The following is a 22,269-nucleotide window of genomic DNA, read 5'->3' as shown; positions in this document are numbered from 1 at the left end:
GGCGGGGTGGGGGGCGGCGGTGCCTTTGCCGCCTCTCGCCCTTCTTGGTAGAAGGAGCTGGGGAGATGCGCCCTTTCTCCACCCCGGGGTTTCTGACCCTCTCGGGGCTTGCTTTTAAGTCCTTAAACCTAAGGCAAGAGCTGCGCTCTCGAAGCGAGTCTGTTTCCACGGCGATGTGTCTTACATTATGGTCCATCCTTTTATGATGTATGGGGTTTTTTTTTTTCCCCTTAAGGATATAAAAGTACACTGGCTGTCAGGACACACAGTATTTGTTCAAACTGCGTGAAGTTCAGTCAATGCAAGCAAAAATTGCTTTTAGCGCTTGGTAGTTAAAACATGCTCTAATGAGGGCACCCCCAACATGTAGGAAAATGAGCAAAAGGAGCACAGTTCACACAGTCTACTGCCACACTCAAGTGTATGGACTGGTCTCATGAAACAAGTGCCTAAAGATTCTTTTTATGACAGTAGTTGATGTGAAAGAATAATTTGAACGCTTTGGGACTTATTTAAGTACCTGAAGTAGGCCTGTCAAGGAGAGGAAGTGCTCTGCAAACAAGTTTCCTAAAAATGGGCAATTCTTGCCCCCATTAGTTGGGGGGGCCTCCCCGGAGTGTTGCCAGAGCTGTTTCCCTTAATTCGTGGTACTTAAACTTCCCAGTCTCAGAATGAGGCTGCATACTGGAAAATCCCCCTTTAGACAAGCAAGTATAGTGTTATTATTGGAACTTTTATTTATGTTTGGTTTAAACACTGCCTTTTTGAACTGCCTGTTACTTTATGAACTAGTCTAAATTGTCTGTCAAGCTCCTGAATTGGTTTTGTGTCTGCAGCTTTACAAACTTGCCTCCCAGTCTGCCCAGTTGGCATTGTTCATCATGCCATGCTTCAGCTCCCAGTGTTGAGGAGTCACCGGTGCTGAGAGCTGTTGTGTCGCTGGCCTTGGAAACGCCTCCCAAATCCCAGCCACAAACCCGACCTCGAGGGAAGGCTTTTCCTGTTTCCTCGGCAGTGAAATGTTCTGTGATGTCAGTCAAGCAAGGAAGCAGCAGCAGCTAGTTGAGACATCCGAGTAGCTTCCCCAGTCATTACTTTGGCAGCTGTTTAATCCCTGAGGTTGCCATTTGTAATGAGAAACCCAGCATGATCTTGTATTATCAAGAGATTAGAGCCTGGTAACTGAAGGGGAGGACATTTCCTCAGCTCTGGAATCTTTGCTTGGCTGTAGGGAAGCTGTGCAGGAGCTCCTGCCCTTGCATGGCTCTGTTGTAGCCAGATCTGCTTTCAGATAAAATGAGGCTATGGAACTGAAATGAGCTTTCATGTAGTTGCATGCTCACTTCAGGTGTTTCCTGTGTGTTCTTAGTGTTAGAGGTGTGATTCTGTTCCAAAATAGGAAGGAGTTTGAATTCTGGGTCTTTGATAGTTGTTTCTTGTGTTTGCCAAAATAACAAGTGGATGTGCAAAAGCCGCTGGCTTGGTCTGTGCCATAGCTGGAGCTGCAGTGTCTGGCATGGTATTTGGTGCCCTGCTGGACTTGGCATCTTCTTAGTCTGTCTGCTTGTCTGTTGCCCTTTTTCTAATATATTTTAGTGGATAAAAGATGTGAATGGAAGAGTGGCACAGTACAAAGATCAGTTAAATTATTTGTTTGGCTTTCAGAATGGGTGTTTCTCTTGTACTCTTCCAAATTTTCTTTGAAAAAGTGATGGTCCTGTTGTTCCATCATCCGCATGGCAGCATGCTTGCTGCTTCCAGATGTGCTTGCTGGAAAACAGCATTGGGAGTGATGTGGCCAGTGGCATTAGGCTGTAAAAATGACCTGGTGTGTTTTTCACTTGATTCAGTGAGCTCTGTGTGACCTTGTTAGTTGTCCAGCCAAAACTCCGATGTCCTCTTGAATGGAAACTGCTTTGCAAATGAATTTTAAAAACAAGTATTTGGTCTGGTTGTCCAAAATTCAACCTGTACAAAAGTACAAGGCGTCCGTGTTATGGATAAGCACTTCCTACCACTGTTTTTCAGCTGAGGATGAAAGAAGGTGCTCAGCATTTTCACTAGAAGCATGTTATTACTATTCTCTTGTGAAGGTTTTCAGCATTTTAGGCATTATATTTTGAAGAAGAGTCTTTCAGCTTTGGCTTTGCAAGGGCTTCTGAGTGCTGTTTTCTTGAGGTTTTGGAGATGACATAGGAATGGCTCTGCTTTTTGGCTGCCTTTTCCCAGTAACCTTTGTGGTCTGTAGGCATCAATTTCAAGAGGAAACAAGGGGACTTATTTTTACCAGTGATGTCTGATGGAATAGCTGTAACTTGGATGGCATTTCTGGAAGAAGTTTAATTGTCAAATCTCACTTTTTAAAGCTGGGGGAAAGGAGCACCTGGCTTTATCTTACTAAAAACCATCCCAAGTATTCTGTTACCACTAGCCATGAGCACTTCAGTTCAGAGCATGTTTTCACACAAGCTTACTTATGTCTTTAACTAGGAAATAAAAGCCAATTTGCTGTTGATTCAGGCTGTTCCATGCTGTAATGAAAACACTGCAGTGAGGGTGGGTTGGTGTGGTGGGAGCTGGAATGCTTCAGGAGTGGTGGAGATGGCTTGTGCAGCTCTAACCAGTGCAAGGTTGTCTCTGCTGTACCTCTTCAGAGCAGAAAATAAACTTCTGACTGAAGCTGGTACTCTGTTGTGGTTGTTCAGGCTCATGGCAGTTGCAAAAGCTCTGCCAGGGTCCCGCTGAAGGATGGGTGCTCTTGGGTCCTTATAGATACAGACCTGAGCTCTTCTCTGTTTATTGAGAGGGGAGACCAAGGCTTGACCAGCTGTGCTGCCTTCATGGGCAGCTGGTGTTGCTGTTCCTCAGGTAAGTGAAACACTGAGGCTGAGGGGTTGTAAGTGAGGCTGCAGTGGCAAGGGCAGAGCTGCTTCCAGAAAGCTGCAGTAGCCGCCAGTCTCTCACAGAGCACTGCTGGGAAGGAGTGAGTGGTCACTGTCAGGTGTTCAAACATCTCTGGTGATGGGGTGTGAAGGATAGAGGGGTGTGCAGCAGTGAGGAGGAATGTGCCTTACTGACCATTCAGCATGCGCTTTGCACTTTGTGTAAGCTGATCTCTTTCCTACACACAGTAAGCTAATAGGACCTAGTTGAGAGCAGGTTGAGGAGTAATGCTGAAAGCCTGTTATGATAGATCTGCATTTTGCCTTTGTACCAAACAACTGAATTTTTAATTTACTGTGCATTTTATTAATGAAGTTCAATTTCCTGTTGTTTTGCAGGAATGACACCAAGGAAGATGTGTTTGTCCATCAGGTAAGATTTCCTTGAAACTGAAACATATTCTCTCTCAGAAATTGCCTGTTCCTGACCCATTTGAGTAGGATTGAAGTTGTGGAAGAGCCTTGCCTTTTCACTGTTACTTGAACACAAATAACTGATTCTTGGTTGCATTGCAGGAAGAGCCTGCTTGCACTTTTGGGTTTTGCACATCAGCTAAGTGGGCTATGGTTGTACAGTGATGAGAGTTGCACTTGATGCTAGTATGGGCTTGGGGATAACTGCTTGGAGTTCAGTCACCTTGTGGATTCATACAATGGTTAAGTAAGCATCTGGAAATAAAGTTAAATGAATAGCTTGCAGCAGGGAAAGAAATTAATTGAACTTAGGGATGAAGTGACAATGAAACTTTTTTTTCCTAGGCAGAATTACAGATTTTATTGCTCTAGGCTTTCTGTGAAAGTCTACCAAAATTTTAGTCCAGGCTTTTCAATTTAACTGATATGTATCCTTAGATATAATGTATGGCAAATAGTTAAGCCTCTGGAAAATAGACCAAGAATGCACACCACACCTGTGTCTTACTTTATGGAGCAGGTTTGCCTTGGTTTAGGTCTTTGTCTAATTGAGAGGCTGTGATCAGCAATTTGCTTTTTGCCCTTTCTGGCTCAGGATCTCCTTAGTAAGCAGACCACAAAGAATTCTTAGTGGAGCCTGCTTTACTCTGGCATTTTATACTCTCTCAGCTTCATGCTTGTTCTTTGTATGAATTACCAGCTTTTAGAGGCACTGGTTTGTGAGAGGTTATACATACCCTGAAGGGAGGCTTTCAGACCCGATGGGCAAGTAGGGCCATCTGTAAGTGACCTTGACTTACTGATTGTGTTACAGGACTTGTCATGTAGCTGGTGTCTCTGTTTCTGAAATAACAGTTTGGTAATGATTTGTTTTAGTGTAATATTTTTACAATTAAACCGTTATAGGGCTCTAATCAGAAAGAAATCAGGTTGTTTGAGAAGTCTAGCTGTGTGTGCTTTTCTCCATCCCTGTTACATACCTCAGGTGTCACAAAAAGCTGTTGGACTGGCTGCTTGTTGTAATAAGGCTTTCCTTAAAGTTACTGAGACTTGTGGGCATGTTTTTCTATTGATTTTGTACAATTTAGGCAGAAGAAATGCAATCAAATACCTGTGTGGCAGGTATTTATATTAAAGTTGTTACACTGTTATTGCCCTTCATTTAAAGTGTTTGATAAGCAGGACATGCCTGAGCACAGTGTGTATTGAGTATTAACTTGTCTGCTGAAGATGTCATCCAGTACAGCAGAGCACCGAAAACTGAGTCTGTTCTAGTAATGTTGTTTGACAGGTGGGCCACCGATACAGAGGATTGTCTGGTGCTGATGCCTAGAAAAGACCAATCCTTGTTGTGCAATACACAACTGGAGTAGATTTAGGATTAATTGGTTAGACCTGTAGTAGAAACTATGGTGTTGGAAGCCATGGAGGAGGAGATCTCTTGATACCTGGCTATTTTTATGTTTACAGTGTATGGAACACAGAAGCTGCTGTGTCCTGTGGTGTGTGGGAAATTCTGGAGGGCTGGAAATCCAAGAGGGTGATTGGAAATGCTGTGATATATTGGTGTATAGGCAGCAGAGGAATGAATAACTATCATAGTGACGTTGAATTTTAAACTCTGATTATAGGAGTGCTTTAGCCAGTGTGTGGTGTGAGAGTTTTCCTCTTTGTTTTCAAACTGCCTTTTTAGCCAGCAGACAGCATGTTGACAGGTGCTTCCAGTTAATGGTAAAGCTGTTGCACATTTCAAATAGTCCAGAGCATAATACAGGTACATTTTATGACTTCCTGGATTTTCCCAATTATTCAGTTGCTTTTTCAGAAGTACAGGTCTTTCTCCTCAGATAGAGAAACTTAAGTATTTAGTAGTCTAAAAAAAAAAAAAGTCTTCCTTTGTATTCTTATGCTGTGCCTGCACTGTTGTGTTGTTAGACTGCCATAAAGAAGAATAACCCCAGGAAGTACCTCCGCAGCGTAGGAGATGGAGAGACCGTGGAGTTTGATGTGGTTGAGGGAGAAAAGGTAAACACATCTCTCGGGTGTCAGAGCGCACATGGAAAACTCAGGTTGCAGGCTTGGTGTGGTGCCTGTGGTTTGAGTTGATGCCTGATGACATCCAAGGAGGTGAATGGTTTTTCATTTCTTCACAATGTGGATATAAATCTTTGCTCAGTACTAGACTTATGATGTAGCTGGTGGGATGGTGACTGTTTCCCTAATGCTATTTCCACTCTTTAGGGTGCGGAGGCAGCCAATGTCACAGGACCTGGTGGAGTTCCAGTGCAGGGCAGTAAATACGCAGCAGATCGTAACCATTACAGACGATATCCACGTCGTAGGGGTCCTCCACGCAACTATCAGCAGAACTACCAGAACAGTGAGAGTGGGGAAAAGAACGAAGGAGGAGAGAACATACCAGAAGGCCAAGCCCAGCAACGCCGTCCCTATCGCAGGCGGCGGTACCCACCTTACTATATGCGTAGGCCCTACGGGCGTCGTCCACAATACACCAACCCTCCCGTACAGGGAGAGATAGTGGAGGTAACATTTGCGTGACGTATGATGCTAAACGGGCTTGGTTGCTTTGGAGCAGGGTGATGGGATGCACCTTTTGACACTTCTTGTAGGTACTCCAGCTGATTTTGGTAAGGTTTGGCAGTAGCGTGAGATGAAGTAGCTGAAGGTCTTTATGTTATAGCGTCTAAAAACCAGAGTATTACAGTTTTTTATGATTAAGTGGAGGATTCTCCATCATGTGTGCCCCTCTTCCCTAGAACTGCTGTCCACCTTGACTGAACTGACCATCTTCCAGATGCTTTCTCACAGTGTGACAAGCTGTGGAGTTAGCACATTTCTGGTTGGGGCTGAGGAGGTCTGTGGCCTGATGTCTTGCAGGGTGCTGACAACCAGGGTGCAGGAGACGGCAGACCAGTCAGGCAAAACATGTACCGGGGTTACAGACCAAGATTTCGCAGGTATGCTGCAGATCAGCTGCTGGTTTTAGCCTTGTTCAGAAACAGAGCCGGGACATGGTGATGCTCAGGTGCTGCATAGTTAAAGCCTAGCTTGACTTTCAGGGGTCCTCCTCGTCAAAGACAGCCTAGAGAGGATGGAAATGAAGAAGATAAAGAGAACCAAGGGGATGAAACCCAAAGTCAGCAGCCACCTCAACGTCGGTACCGCCGTAATTTCAACTACCGACGCAGACGCCCAGAGAACCCTAAACCACAAGATGGCAAAGAGACGAAGACAGCCGAACCACCAGCTGAGAACACGTCCGCTCCCGAGGCTGAGCAGGGCGGGGCTGAGTAAATACCGGCTTAACATCTCTACCATCATCCGGGTGCGTGACAGGGACCTGGGGATGCCATTTGTTGACTTTTTCTTTTGTTGCTTTGTATTTGTGCCTTACAATGTTTGGACTCTTCTTGCTCACACATGCTGTAACTGATTTGTGATTGTGTCTGCAGCACTGAATTGTGGGGCTTTGTTGCATCAATGCTGACTAATCGGGAGGACTTAGTTACAAGCTTCAGTTGTCACTGATGGAATACTGTTACACTTAAAATCTTGGCTGTGTGCAGTAGTTTAGGTGTACAGCAGTCTCTGCTCGCCCAGAAATTCAAGCAGTGCAAATGTAAAGACTTGAAAGTAGTCAGGAGAAGCTGTGAATTAACATGCTGGGATTTACCCAGCTCCATCAGTGCCTGAGCTGAGTCCCTACAGGAGGTGGATGGCATTGAGACCTTGGCATCCATTTCTACAAAGGTGATGCAGAATTAGCAGGAGTGTCTCAGGAGCAGCTTTTTATCTAATCAAAGTGCTGGAAAAACTGGTAGAAATTGTGGCTTTGTCAGAGCATGTGGGAGTTTTGTTGCAGTGCTGAGATGTGGACTCTGGAAGAGTTGTGTGCAGGGCAGGGGCCAGAGGCTGGGTTAGTTGCAAGGGAACCTATTTGTGATTGAGGCTTGTTTAATGCTGACTCCTGAGAGACAGTTCTGCTAATTTGGGAATATTTTCATTGCCAAGAGTCTACATGTTCTGCATTTCTTGTCACCCATGTGTGTATCCCATTCATTTTGTTCCTTGCTTATTACTTGGAGGGCAGGAAAGTGAAAGAAGCATATAGGCTGTAGTGGGAGCAGTCTGAGTGGTCACATTGATGGGATGGACAGGGGCTGGAGGGGTTGGGCTGGGAGACGGCTCAATGCTGGCAGCAGCTGCAGCCTCTCCCAACTGTGGGAGCTTGGGGACTTCATCTGCATGGGCTCTACTGCTTCATGTTCCGCTTGCAGATGGATCATTCGCTCACTGTCCAGACTGTGCTGCAGTGATCTCTGTGCACTTTTGGTGAACATTTGTTGTATCCTGGTATTCGTCTTTGTGGTCAGCCCCTCCTGGATGAATTCTTAGAACATAGGCTTCAGAAGAATATGACAAAATCACCTTGGTTCGTCTTGCTGTCTGGTAGCATTGGAGAATATTGGGTTTAGTTTCTGTGCTTTGAGCAGTGGCTGAATGTTGGCAGAGCCTGGTGGAAGCAGCCTTCCCCATGACAGGAGGGATCCCTGTGGGTTTAAGTTGACTGACTCTTTGGAGTCCTTGGCATTGTTCCTTTGCAAAGGTGGCTGGTGTGGTTGTGGGGGGTGGGGCGGACAAGGAGAAGTATCTGGTGAGGGTTGCGCTGTGAGCTTGTGACAGGCAGCTTAGGGTGAATTTTTGAGTTGCAGGTGAGCCTTGGTACACAAAGCACCCCTGTAACCCTTTGACACCTGTCTGATCAGCCTTTTTTCCCTCTTTTTCAGTTTAGTCATCAAAGAAAAGACTTCAAGAAATGAAGAAGAAAATGAAATTCCAGCAATAAGAAATGAACAAAAGAATTGGAACTGAAGACCTTAAGTGCTTGCTTTTTGCTGTTGACCAGATTACTAGAACTATCTGCATTATCTATGCAGCATGGGGTTTTTATTATTTTTACCTAAAGAATTCTCTTTTTGGAAATGATAAACGCGTTTTTTAAAAGCCTGGTTTTTCTCAATATACCTTTAAAAGTTTGTAAATTGTTTCATATCTGGTCACGTTGAGATTTTTAAGAACCTCATTTTTAATTTGTATGAAATATACGCCTGATTTTTTCAAGTCAAACTGCAAGCATCTGTTAATAAAGGTCTTAAAGAGTTACCATGTGTGCTTAAGTGTTTTAAAGGTTTTCAGTATTCATAGAAGGTTTGGGAAAAAAATGACTGCTTTACTCTTTGGGCATACAGGCTGGTGGGGTAAAGCAGAAAAGTTGAAGTAGAAAAACCAATGAAGGTGCAATTGAGTCACATTGGAGAATGAGGGGCAGCCACAGAGGGGTGGGAGTTTCTAGTGCTAGCCCAGTGTGTTTCCAGGAGCTGTTTGCTGGTACAGCTTGGCTGTGTCCTTGCTGGAATACAGCACTTGCAGACCTGACTTGGTGTGATGGTGCTTAAAAAAAAGGGGGAACCCTCCCCCAAAAATGGTAAAATCACACATTGGTTTGGGTTGGAGGAATGAGGAACCTTAAAGCTCACCTCATCCCATACCCTGTCAGTGGGGCAGGGACACCTGCTTGCAGATTAGGTTGCTCCAATCCCTGTCCGGGCTGGCCTTGAATACTTCAGGGATGGGGCAGCCATGGTTTCTCTGGGCAGCCTGTGCCAGGTTGTAGATACCAGAAAAGTCCCAAACTTGCCATTGGGGCTGTGCTATAGCACAATTGCTCCATGAATGCACTGCAGAGCCAGCTGGGTGCAGCAGCATGGAGATGGGGCTGTGCCTTATGACACAACTGGCTTTGGCTGCACCCCACTGCCATGGTGAGAACCTGGTGAGTGGGGGCTGCTCCCTCAGCATGGAGCTCACAGCTGTGCTGTGGTCTGACAACACCCGTTAGAACCACCTGCAGGAGGGGGTCACTGTCCAATGGCAGTTTTTGGGACCCTTCTGCATACTAGTGAGCTCTGTGCTCTTAATAATTTTCTTGTGGGCTGCAGTGTCATAGTCATCCCCAGTGTCACAACAATCCTAGTGCTCCAGGCTTTGTTCTCTACACCTGCTAATGCTCACACGTGCTCATCCCTTGGCTGTGCCATTTGTGAGCATCCCTGCCCTCCAGACACTGCTGTTTGACAGCACAATCTCATCTCTGCTCCTTCCTGTCACTCAGTGTTTGGATTTTCTCCTTTCCCAGGTTCCTGGGGTCCTGGGAAACAAGACAGACTTGCCCCAGACATTCCATCTTGCAGAAGTGTGAGAAGCAGCACTAAAAAACAGCTTTGCTGCTTTTTGACTTCATGTGAGGGGGCAGATGGCTCAAGAAGACCCTTATAGCTCCTCTAGGTTTTGGATGCAGGTGTTTTGCAGCCTGGCTGGGCTGCAGGAGTGGGACAGCGAGTCTTCACACCCATCTGTTTTGGGGACTGACTGTGCCCCTGCAGCACCATCTGCTTGGGCCTGGAGCTTGACTTTCCTCCTCTCAGGGTGACAGTGCTGAGGTGATTCTGCTTGGTTTCCCTGTGCTGCAATGGTGTCTGTGTGCCTAGCTTGGGGTAGTAAGGAGAAGTAAGGGAATGAGGCCACAACCAGTATTCAGTAATTGAGGGTGGTGGGGATTGAGTTGGTGGGTTTCAGGGTCTGGTTTGTTTTCATAATGTTTTACAAATGCCGAAAGATAATTCATTTGGAAAACAGAATTCCCATTTTGTGTGAACTTAAAAACCACACTCTTAGTAGAGCATCTCCATCAGGCTTCAGACTGACTCACCTCCTTGTGTGTATGGCTTCGATGTTCCTTCATGATCCCCATGAAAACATGGATAACTAAGTATTCCAGACTCCTGGTTTTATCCAGTTTTTGAGCACAAGCCTCATACTGCCCTGAGTCCAAGCCCAGGGAAGGTTTCCAGTGGGGCTGGTGTGGGAGGGCTACCAGCCACATGGAGTCAGTGCTGCTCCGTCTGGAAAAAGACTTCCCACTGAATTCTCCCAAAGCATGGGCTGAGCAATGTCAGAGGAGCTACCCTGCCCTCAGTGTCCTGACAGCTTTCCCAGGGAACAGGGGCATCTTTCCTTAAAGCAATACTTTTCTGGGATTTATTTCCATGAAACCTGGCTGGAAGTGGGGAAAAAACCCTCCCCTGGCTGACTGCTGCAGTACCTTTGCTTTTAGCAGTCAGCTGGCTACATCAGAACCTGGAAGCAGCTGCAGAAATGTCTCAGTACAGGTGCTAGTGCTTTAATGAGGTCAGACTGGCAGGGAGAGTGTCCCATATCAGGGCGGGGTGCAGGATCAGGGCGGGGTGCAGGAGGTGCTGCGGCCATCACACACGGGAATCCATGGCGTACATCTTGCTGGTGGCTGTCCGGGTGGCTGTTTGGCCCTGGGGCTGGGGATGCCTCTGGAGTTGACAGTGGCTGCTGGGGGCTGCCAGGAAAGAGTTGGGGTTGTGTCATGGCCGGCAGTTGCAGGGTGACTTGGGACTGCCACAGCATGGGCACACAGCAGGAGAAATTAACTGAGACAGCCAGCAGGGTTAACTTCCACCCCATGGGACCAGACATAAAGATTGGAGATGACGTCTGGGGAAGCATCATCTGCCCAATGTCCCTGGTGGGAGGGCTGTATTTCAACCAGCACATCCCTGCAGCCACTGTCTCAGGCTTTGGCTGACGACAGGGATTCAACTTCAGCACAGCTACTGCTTTGAGTAAACATCAGCACACCTTCACCAGGACTTGGAGGTGCACAGATGTGGATGGATCCCTGCATCCTCTTCATGCCCTTATAGGGTTTATGGGGCCCCTCACTCAGCCCTGTTCTGCCTTGTGTAGCCTTCCCAGCCAAGGGGCACAGGTTGGGCACAGAGGGGTCCCCCTTGGTTAGGCTGGGCCCTGCAAGAAGCCTCTGTGCCCTCTGAGCTGGTCCTTTACCCCTTATATCTGCAGGGCAAAAAGCTACTTGAGATAAGATGGGGTGGAATGAGACAGACTGACCTGTGCAGGCATAGAGGCAGCAGGTCAGCAGGACAGATGCCACAAAGCAGCCCATGGAGCCAGCCATCCCCAGCCAGCACGACCACCCAAAGTCATAGTGGACTCCCAGGAATATATTGTGTGACACCAGCATGGCCCTCTCCACGTAGACATCCACTGCATACCACACAGAGCCTATGAGACCCAGGATGCCTAGGAGAAAAGGGGCTTATTAAAAACAACCATACAACACCCCATACTCCCCAAGCCCCACTGAGGGGGTGCCACTAGCTCCCAGCATGCTCCCCAGCTCCCTGTGGGCCATGAAGTCTGTTTGCTCCAAAGCTCTCCCAGTCACGCACTCCCAGCGCAGAGTATGACTCCAGCTCCATAGCACATCTTCAGTTTGACACAAGGATCTTCCTTGAGGAAGGTGATACAGTCAAGCCCAAGGACCAGTGTGGCCAAAGCCAGGCCAGCCAGGAGATCTGCCGTGATCATCAGGGTCCGTGTCACCACGATCTTCACTGGGCAGAAAAGTTAAAAACAACCAGAAACAGGAATGAGGAATTACCAGAGGAACAGGGGTCTCCAGATTTCTGCCCATGTCCTTTTTGAGTCACCCAGCTCACCAGTGCCATCACACTGGAATCCACTAACTCCATCCCTGCCATGGGCCAAGGGAAGGTGCTCAAAAAGCTCATCAGAAACTTAATAAGGACTTAAACCCATGATTAGACCAGCTCAAGAAACCAAACAACTCAAGGTATACCCATCACCACTGGTATGTAGTCGCCTGCTCAAGTCATTCTTGAGCAAAAGACACTGCTGCTCACAGTGTTTTTTCCTCCAAGTTGTGTAGCAGGTGTTTTAAACAGCAAATGTCAATATACCAGTGAAAAACTAGAGCTGGCATGGATCATATCACTAACTGTGATGGGACTGTGCCCTGCAAAGCTCGCTTCTCCCCCAAGAGCAAGGTGGCAGTCCCCCTTGGTCCATACCAACTACTTTCCTTCTCCACTGCCTGAATCTGTGTTGTTCCATGTAATGACCCAACACAGAGGTTCTCTCTGCAGGGCTTGGTATGCCCTGTGCAGGCCAGAAGAAATGTCCCTACCCTGATGTGACTGTCCCTGAGCTGTGGGCATGAGTCCTTTGCAAGTGGGACTGGTCCTTGCTCTGCCTGCAGCATAGTGGGTTGCAAATCCTAGGCTCTGCATGCTGGAGCATGTTTGTCGTGAGGTGGCACAGCTTCACAGCATCTTTTCTGCCTGATGACCCCATGGCAGGTCTAACTGCCAAGTTCCTGCCAAGACCAGGCTATTGGGGCAGGACATCAAGAGCAGCACTAGGCTGGTGGGGCTGACTGACAAAGGGCAGCTTGGTGCAATGAAAATCACTTTCCCTCTTGCCTTTCAAGAAGACTCTGAGCTGTGAACTTAATAAATGCCTCCAGGCCAGGTCAACTCACCTGGGTGGTCAGCCAGAATTGAGTCATATTGGTCGCAGGTCCTGACCCCGTCCTGCATGTTGGTGACACACTCCCTCCAAAGGCCCCGGCATTTGTGACTTACCTGGAAGTAGGAGAAAGGCACTCATGCAAAAAGCACCAGGGTTTCCCCAGCTTCCCATGGATCTCCCAGCCCAGCAAGGCAGATTTCAGGCTCCCACTACTACACCTGGATATGTCCTGGTGACTCCCTGCCCATACCTGCTCTCTGTTTTCTCCTGCTCCGTCCCTCTACCTCCATAATCGTCTAATCCTTCAACTTAAAAAGCAGTGGCTTTGCCCCACCATGTCCCTTTTTCAAGCCTGTGGAGCCATTGTGCAACCTCATGGATGGCAAGGCACCCACCTTGCTCTCAGCTGCTCACCTTGAGGATGATGGTTGCTTTGCTCACCTTAAAGGTGGCTACTCTGCTCACCTCCAAGCTGTCATCAGCATTGACCATCCAGCAGTCCGTGCATGTGGCCAGGAGTAGGAAGAGTGTTGAGAGAAGAGCAAACCCGAATGCTGTCACCTGTAGGGCTGCACTCATGGGGAGACCTGCAAGGGCACAGAGATGTTCACCAGCTCTGCTCTGGCTACTTCCAGACACCCAATCTTACAAGGACAAGGTGCCACCAAGGCCAGGCATCCTCTGGATCCCTAGGAGTCATCTGGGTCCTGTCTCACAGTGCTCACTTGCTGTCAAAATGCTCTAATATCCTCAGCCAAGGTTGGGCCACGAGGTTTACATGTAGAGAGAGCTTTTAGACACACAGTAATTTTGTAGTGGATTCATTTTCACATTGGTTCCCTCTCTTCCAAACAGAAAATGCCAACCATCAGTACTTGCCCTTTGGCAATCAACAGATGCTGGAAACCCCTGTCAAATAACTACTGCTAGGAAAATCTGTGACCTAAGCATGTCTCCAGAGAATCTCTAGAGACCTCCATCCCTGCCATATGACTTGGTGGGTACATCCTCTGCCTTTTCTTGCTTTTGCTTTTCACTCCAAGAAAAGCTATGAGGTGTTGAACGTCCAGGTTGGAGTACAAACAAGTGTCCCATGGAGGTGTCCTAATCTTAAGCACAAGCCCAAAGACACATCTCCCATTCCAAGGGGAACAAAGGCTGCTGGGGCATGATGTGGGTGCCCTGAGGAGCTGCCAAGGCTTTCCACAGAGGAGAAGGGAGGGCACCATTTGTTTTCCATCCTAGATGGATGTTTTCCATGCCTGGATGAAGGGACTCTGGAGAGAGGGGGAGCTGTGCCCAAGGTATGAGCTGGGGACATTGTGTCTGCAAACCCTGGACAGGAACCCTATTTTGTCATGTTTTGCAACCCAAAAAGCCAAATATTTTACTGCCTGAAGTTGCAGCCACTGCAACAACCCTTTGGACAGGGATTCATACAAATGAGTTAATTAGCAGCACCAGATGAGTTTCTGAGCTACATGAGTTAATTACCATCAAATGATAACTCATCATGATCCTTGTTTAGTACCTCCAGCCAGAGGCCGCCCACCCTGGCATGGCACAGGCTCCCTGTGGGGCAAAGACGGAAGGAGGGTTGTCCCCACACCCAATGTGCCCCATGTCCCCCCACATCCCCTCTTGGGATCTCACTGGTAGTAAATGCATCACTCTCACATCATCTCTGAGCACTTCCATCAGCTTCACTCCAAGTGGGAAGTCTCTTAGACCCCAATTTACAGTAAGTTCTTTTAATTCCCCAGGCTCTCTTCTGAGCTAATTCCCCAGAGCATTATTTGTTTCTGCTAGAGCCCAGCTGTTTTGGAGCCTTTGAAGAAAATCTGTTCAACCACTTCAGTTATATAATAAAGAAAAAGGAAGAGAAAGAAAATCTTAATGCTGGGAAAAATCAGCTCTAAACCTTGTTAATAATAAAAGGTGTTCATGGAGAGCATGAACTATTTACCTTCACTGCAGGCTCATCCTTGTTGCAGAGGGGGTGATGACAGAATCTCTTTGTTGCTGATGATTTGGGATAAGGGATGTAAGTCTGGAAGGCTTTTAAATGCTGATGGGATTGGATCCTGACTCATCTAATGGAGTCAGGGATACGCAGAAACAGCTGGAGCTTGTGCTGGGCTATTTAGGGTTTGTTCAAGGTATGTCAGCTGGGCTTTGTGCTCTGAGACATGATGGGCATCCCTGCAGTTAGAGCAGTCATAGGCTGGGAATGGAGCCTCCCCAAAAATGTCACATGAGGAAACCAGTGGAAACCTGCTGGGAACTCTCCCCAGGTGGGGGACTATGTGTGCTGGACAAATAATAGTTTTTTTATTAGACCTTTCAATTACTGCCTAAGAATGAGTGGCCTAAGATGCTGGAATGGAGTAAGATCCAGGAGTGATACCTGAGTTCAGAGGGTTGGAAGGGGCCAAAGAAAGGAGCTGGAATGCCAGGGTGGTAATGAACCTCTTTGACTGGTAATTAAGACATTTCTTTTTTTCCCATTAAGCAGAAAACAAGTGAAAACCCCTGCAGCAGTGATGGCTCAGGTCCCTGTCTGGTCAGCCCCCAAGGAGGTGCGTCTGAACCTGAATAGCAGCACCCCAGCTGTCTGGCACTTGGAGCTTCCCTAAAAGCTTCAGGTTTGTTCTCTAATCCCCTACTGTTTGGGGATTACACAGGATCTGTGTTACAGCATCCTCTGAGTATCCCTGGGCTCAGTTGCACCTCATGGCTCTGCCACCACTCACCCTCATCTCTCATTTCCATTCATGGGTCATAGTTGAGGTTCACTTGGGTTTTTAGGATGGGTTTTGCTTTTGTTGCGTTTTGTTTTTTTGGGTTTTTTTTTCCTCTAGATAATCCTCTGCAGCATTTTACTGTGGGCATTTTGGCAAAACACCAATCTTGGCAAATCCTTCAGCCCTGCAGAGATGCCCAGGTACCTGATGTGTGAGATTCCTGGGGCTTTGAGTTATTCTATTTTCCCAGAATTCTGGCACATGGCAAGCCTAATGCTTTGGAATGCAGCAGTGAATTAAGGCCAAAAATGTTCAGAAGGGTTTGTGAACCTTCATTTTCCAACCTTTACAGATCAAGAACGGTTCTTGGACATCTGTGACGCATGAAATGCTGTGTGACCCCAAGTGATACAAAACTGTACCTCCATGGTCTTGGCAACACCTACAGAATAGGTGTATTTATATTTTCTGCTCTGTCTAAACACTCAGCTTATATCAAACTAATCTGCTTTGTTAATCCACAACTGAAACCTTTTTGGGGGTGAAAAGAGGCAGGCAGAGGAGCAGAACTAGGAGCAGTCTGTCACAGCACAGCTAGTCTGTAGCTGAACAAGGTAAATCTGGCCGTAACAAATCCAATTCATCTGACTTGGCTCATTCTAGAAAAGAGGTAACAAAGACCTCAGCCAACCCTGTTTAAGCTTAGATGCAGATATACCAGTGGCCAAAGAGCTGGGGGAGAGAGGTCCCATCCAATCAGCTATCTAAGCTGGGAGACTCAAACGCCCTATAAAAAGGGCAGCTGCATTCAGCTCAATGCTCTTTGCTAGTGACTCTGTGTTGTGTCGTGTGTCTGTCTCCCACCCATGACTCCACATAACAGTGGTCAAATGATTAAGCTCCTTTCCCAGGTTAATGACAGTGAAAATCAGATCTTGGGTTTGTCAAAAAAATTTTGGTTTGTCAAAACAATGAGGTTTGTCACAACCATGTGTTAAAAAAGTGCTGACAAGACCCAAACCTTGAACTTCAGCAAATATTTTACTAAAAAAACTTGCTGTGGCTGGAAAGGAAAAAAAAGAAAGATGTTTTCTGAGATGGGATCATCTCAGAGAACTAGAGAGGACTCAGCATATGCTGTAGGGGCAGGACAGTGAATAAGAATTATTAAAATCACCACCAAATTCAAACAGCCATGTCTCAGATGTGTGAGAAAAGCCCTTCTGCATGCCTATGTGTGGGGGTAATGTTCCCTTTTCCCTCATTTCTGCCTATTTAAAAAATGACTGTTATTTCACAGGGCTTTGGCTGAAAGCAAGAGGTATGACCCAAAACCTCAATACTGCTCATTAATCTGGTGTGTTTATTTGAAAGACAGGTGTCTGCCAGGGAAGGCAGGAGCCTCTCTTGGAATGGAGAATGTAAACCCCCTACCCCCGGATTATTATAATTTTGAAATCAAGGGGCTCTCAGGCAGATGTGAGGATAGGAATAACAATTCTTTACTAGTCTGTATAACAAGGCAAACAAAACAATAACAGAAGCAGGGACCCAGTAAAAGCCTTCTGGGCTGCTGGCACTTTCCCCTTTGGTGCAGTTACCGTCACAGCTGGCAGAAATGAGAAAAAAAAAATCCCGGGGTGGTGGACTAGATGTATTAGGAGTTCCACAGTGGTAGCTGGAACTCGGGGACCGCGCCGGCCACAGCGTGGAGAAACCCAGAGGCCGGACCGAAAAAAACAGCGGGGGCCGGGCTCTGAGCAGGGCAGTGAGAGGCGGGGTTCACGATTCACAGGGCACACAAGCAGATGGTGATCGGTCCCTCAGGGCTGAACTGTGGCGGTGCCGGTGAATTCTCTCTTGCAGTAAGCGACAGCCTGGCTCTCCTCCTCTGATGCCAACAAGCGAGAGCACCCAGCTGCCTCCAACCCTGTCTTTTTCACCTGCCCCATTCTGGCGGTATCTCTGTCCCCCGGAGAGAAACTCCCCGAGGGAAAAAAGGTATAGCCAGATGCTCCATTCCTCTCCCGACTTCAGACACAGTCTTTTGTCTTAAGTACCCGTAAGTATCCATAAGTCCCCAGTAGTTAGTTTCCTAGCAATTTATGGGAAAAAGAAAAATCTGTAAGTAAAAGAAAAAGGAAAAAAACCCCAACTCCCAACAACTGGTTTAATGACTAAGTGCTTTGGAGGGGGGGAAACTGTTTCAGCCTGCCTGTGCTGTGAACAAAGGCAGATCCCCCTCTCCAATGTGCTTCCAGCCTGGGCGTCCATCCCCAGGGAGCCTTCAGGTGACTATTGGAGATTGTCACAGCAGCCACCAAGGACAGGGAATCCCTGGGTTTGAGGTGGGATGGGATGTATTTCTGGACTAGATGCAGGAGGCAAAACGAGGATGCTAAGACGACACAGCAGCCATGCAAAAACCTGGATGGAAAACATGATCTCTAAAGAAAAACATGCACAGCAGGGGCCACGTCCCTGCATAGTGGAGTAAAAATCGGCTTAAATTAGTAAATACCCAATTAGGCACAAGTCAGCTCTGAATTCGTGGGAAATGGGAGAAAACAGGGAGAGTTCGGCTATAAGGGTTCATAAGAGGGCCCGTAAGTGGAAGATGCTGGTGGCATTTCAGCCTTGGGAAGAGACTTGTGGAGGGGTCAAGCTGGATTCCCAAGGATTTAATCTGAAGAAATTTGTAAGACCACATCCCCACCTTTGAGAGCAACACGTGGCAAAAGATGCAATATATTTAGTCAGGAGGGCAAGAACCGTTGAGGATGGGGGAAAGGCTCCTGCCACACTGCAGAAGTGGCTCTGAATCAGCACTGGAGGGGACTGGTCCAGATGGGGAGTGAGGGGAGATCAAAGAGACAGTTCCAGAAAGATGCCCATGATTTAAAATATTGTAATACCACCAAGTCACAATTTTAAGTACAAAAAATTCCAAGGCCATGCATCCCAAGGAAAAGTTAATGAAATTTATATTAATAGAATAAAAAACATTATTTACACTGAAATATAAAAAGGCCTTTTTAGTCTGTGTTTTTTTTTTGTTTTGTTTTGTTTTGTTTGTTTGTTTGTTTGTTTTAAAGCATAAGGTTCCTTTTCAATCCTTAATGCAGTCGCTTTGGTTGTTGTTTTTCGAACCCCAAAATCTGGGTTCAGCACCTGATGGGTGATGCCAGCCTACAAGCACTGCTCTCCCATGAGGTGTGCAGGACCGTTTTACAGGGGGACTGCAACTTAAAAGAGATAAAGGCAGTTCATACCAGGGAGAAAGAGAGAAATCACACCCCCCCTCGGGACAAAAATAGCATTGTTTCTCCTCCAGCGCAGCCAGGGACCCAGACCCGGGCATGGGCATAACATCAAATAGAGGGAAAGGAAATCAAACAGAAGGAAAGAAAATAAAAATGAGAAAAGTAGAATAAAACAAAGTAGAGCAAAATAAAATAAAATAGAGCAACCCAAAATTTTTTAAAAATCAGCTTTCTCTTCATATTTGGGTTTAAAAATAGAATTAAAAAATAGATAATGAAGCTGTTTGGATAATTTTCAGTGTCCTTCCCTGTGGGTTGGTTGGTGCAACACCTGCAGTAGGGCTGGAGGGATGGACTACAGAGAGTTTGGAGGATTTACAGATGAAATTGGAGCTTTGGCAGTTACAAAACAATTAGTAGCAGTAGAATAGAGGTACAAAGTGGTGGAGGCAATTAGCAGGCTGTATTTGGAACCTTCACTGTCTGCTCTAGGGGATCTTGGCAGGGGAAGAGGGATTTGGACCCAGCAGGGAGGCACCAAAATTCAGGGCTCTGTCCATCTGCAACCAAAACCAAATAATTTGTTTTCAGACCCCCTTTTTGCTGCTTTAATTTGCCCAAACCCATTTATTGTTTAACAAGACACAGCCTGGTCCTGGACAGGAATGAGTCCAAGGCAGGTTTGGGCTGGCAGAGCTTAGCTGGAGCAACTGGCCTCCAGGAAGGAATCAATAATAATTAATAATAATTTTAAACTGTTACTTTTCAGTAGCAATGAGGAAGGGTAATGCTGCATCCTAAAAGCATCCCTCTGCCAAGAACGGGGTGTAGGGATGCTTGAATCCCAAGTTGGGCTGGTGCTGTTAGAAGTAAAAACCTCATCCAAGGAAAACCAAACACTGGCTTTCCTCCCCACTTGCTCCTGAAAACAGGATGTGAGAGAGGGGTGGCCATGGTACAAACCCCTTCTGTGTGGCACACCCCTGTGGGATTGGCCAGCTGGCTCTGTGCCCCTGTGCCACTGGCATCAGCCTCCCTGCAGCACCCCCACAGAATCCCTGTGACCGACAGAGATTGCATGGCCATAATGTGGGGCTGGGGGGTACCACCCCGCCCAGATGAGGAGAACACAGCAATGATGGACGTGAGAGGTGTGACACTTAAAACCTCTACTTTAGAGGCTGGCACTGAAAATGGTGCTGAAACCTGGAAGATAAGAAGGGGAAAGGTCTCACGGGGCATTCAGGGTCCAGGCAGGGTGGGAACACCAGGGTCTTGCCTCTTTTTGGGAGGGAAGGGAGGCACTGGGCAGCAGGAGCGTAGGGTTAGGGCTCAGACATACTCCCGGGCTGTGGAGGGCTGTGACTGCTGATGGTACTGCTGTCCTCGGCGCTCCTTGGCAGGGCAGGAGCAGCACAGGAGGGATCCCCCCAACATGGAGAGGCTGGCGGCCCCCCAGCCCACGAAGAGAGCAGAGCCGAATTCGTACCTGTGATGAAAGGGGTAAGGGAGCATCAGGGAGGGCCAGAGAGGCACAGGTGCAAACCGAGATGGGCAACAGGATGCTTGAAGCTCTGATGAGGTGATCAAGGTGATGTCAAGGCAGATTTTAGTTCTTCCCTCTCCATCCTCATCTTTCCTGTTGGCTGTATCCAGCTACCACATGTCCCCAGCTTATAATCCTCCCTGGGCTGAGATTCCACATGTGTACCACTACCCAGTCCCAGCTGGTAACAGCTAAAGCTTTAGCATCAGGGACATCTTCTGCAAGGTGGCAGTGAGGGCTGGCAGAGGTCCCACCCGTGGAGCACATTGGCCCACAATGCTGTGCCTCACCAAAACCAGAAAGGAAAGGTCCAATGGGAAGTGCAGGGACAAGACAGGATTCAGACGGGCACCCCCTGAGCCAGGCTCTTACCTAGCGTTGATGGGGATGGTGCTCTCTCTGAAGAACTCATAGGTCACCTGTGTTGCATACAATGACACGGCAGCCAGTGTGCACAGACCTGGGCACAGAATCGTGGAATCACAGAATGTTTTGGGTTGGAAGGGACCTTTAAAGATCACCTAGTCCAAAGCCCCTGCAGTGAGATGGTTGCCTAGCTGTTCCACTAGACATCAAACGTTGGCTGTCAGTGACATCCAGCCCTCACCAAACTGCTCCCCTTCCTCTATCAGTGTTGAAAGGTGTTTGAGGATTCCTGCACCAGTGATGTATGAAGGCTAGAGCTGCCTTACCAGAGAGAATGAAGAGAACACCTCCAGCAACAGCTATGCGGCTTTTGGTAACAGGATCCTCCTCCCCAACTTTAGTGCATTTCATGCCCACCACGCTCACGATGATGCCAAAGAAGCCCAGGAGGAGAGAAATGACCATGAGAGCCCGGCATGTCTGGATGTGAACTGCAAGGGGGGAAGAAAAACTGCTCCCAGCAGGTGCCTTTGACCACAGCCGGGCAACTGGAAGCAAGGTCACTGTGTTCCATGCTGGTGATGATCTGTCCTTAACCCTGTCCTTGCTGTGTAACTCCCGTGTCATATCCTCCCCACTTGGTAGATATGGGGACCTGAGCTCAGCTCAAGGCACTGCTCCCAGTGCCTTCCCTGACCTTCCTCCCTTCCACTGTCATCCTGGTCATGACTGTGCCGGGCTAGGAAACACCTTGCCAGGAGCAGCACCACAGTCACCAAATGCCAAAAGGGTGATGCATGGTCACGGAGCAGGGGCGGGGGGGGTTTTGATGTTCCCATGGGGCACTCTTGGTATCTAAATGTGATGCCCACATTGGAGCTCAAACCTGCTGGGGCCAGGAGCATCCCAGCCACACAAATGGGCTCAAACCCACAGGGCCAAGAGAGGCTCAGTCCTGGGATGGGGGCCCAAGATTCACAGATGGAGAGGAAAGCTTGGACCCACATCAAGGCTCAGCTCAGTGGATGAGTGGACTCAGACCCTTCTTGGGGGGGGGGTCAGATCTACAATAGGGGTGGGGGCAAGAAGGACTTGGACCTGAAGGTGACTCAGGCTCCAGGAAGAGCCAGAGGAGCTCAGATGCATAGGGGAAGGAGGCATCCAGACGTGAAGAGGGCACAGACCTGTTCGGGATGTGTGTTCAAACTCATACAGGTGGGTTCAAACACAGAGAAGGGCTCAGAGACGTATGGGGGAGGGTCAAACCCACAGCGGGACTCAGACTTACAAAGGGGCAAGGGCATCTCAGGATCCCAAGGCGGAGACGGGGAGGGGGGACTGCATCCAAGAAAGGAAGCGGGGCTCATCCTACGGGGCCCCGGGCCCCCGTACCCACCTTCGAGGGAGAGCAGCGAGTCGTGCAGGCGGCACTGCACCTGCCCGGTGCTCTGGGCGGCGCAACTCATCCACAGCCCCTCGTGGAGCCCCACGGCCGTGATGATGGCGTCCCCGGCGTACGAGCTCTGTCGCCA

At 47.9% G+C, this 22,269-nt stretch overlaps 2 protein-coding genes across 2 annotated transcripts; one reads left to right on the top strand and one right to left on the bottom strand.

Annotated features, from left to right (window-relative positions):
* The first annotated feature begins 3,237 nt into the window (after positions 1-3,237).
* On the top strand, positions 3,238-8,540 carry YBX1 (Y-box binding protein 1). Its single transcript, XM_031062928.1, is given in 10 exon segments — positions 3,238-3,315; positions 5,292-5,381; positions 5,598-5,690; positions 5,692-5,728; positions 5,731-5,900; positions 6,255-6,334; positions 6,437-6,656; positions 6,658-6,702; positions 8,165-8,183; positions 8,186-8,540. Coding segments are annotated over 10 exon segments (855 nt in total). The 5' UTR covers positions 3,238-3,252; the 3' UTR covers positions 8,224-8,540.
* Positions 8,541-10,631: 2,091 nt separating this feature from the next.
* On the bottom strand, positions 10,632-22,263 carry LOC102040574 (claudin-16-like). Its single transcript, XM_031062941.1, has 6 exons — positions 22,134-22,263; positions 13,233-13,405; positions 12,829-12,931; positions 11,717-11,881; positions 11,376-11,567; positions 10,632-10,806 (listed from the first exon to the last, which is right to left on the bottom strand). Exons 1-6 carry the CDS (start codon positions 22,201-22,203, stop codon positions 10,703-10,705), a joined length of 807 nt encoding a protein of 268 aa, XP_030918801.1. The 5' UTR covers positions 22,204-22,263; the 3' UTR covers positions 10,632-10,702.
* Positions 22,264-22,269: the final 6 nt, after the last annotated feature.

The sequence above is a fragment of the Geospiza fortis genome, unplaced genomic scaffold (assembly GCF_000277835.1).
Source record: "Geospiza fortis unplaced genomic scaffold, GeoFor_1.0 scaffold353, whole genome shotgun sequence".
NCBI lineage: Eukaryota > Metazoa > Chordata > Aves > Passeriformes > Thraupidae > Geospiza > Geospiza fortis.
The sequence above is the reverse complement of the archived record's forward strand: the minus strand, read 5'-3'. Positions and strand labels throughout refer to the sequence as shown.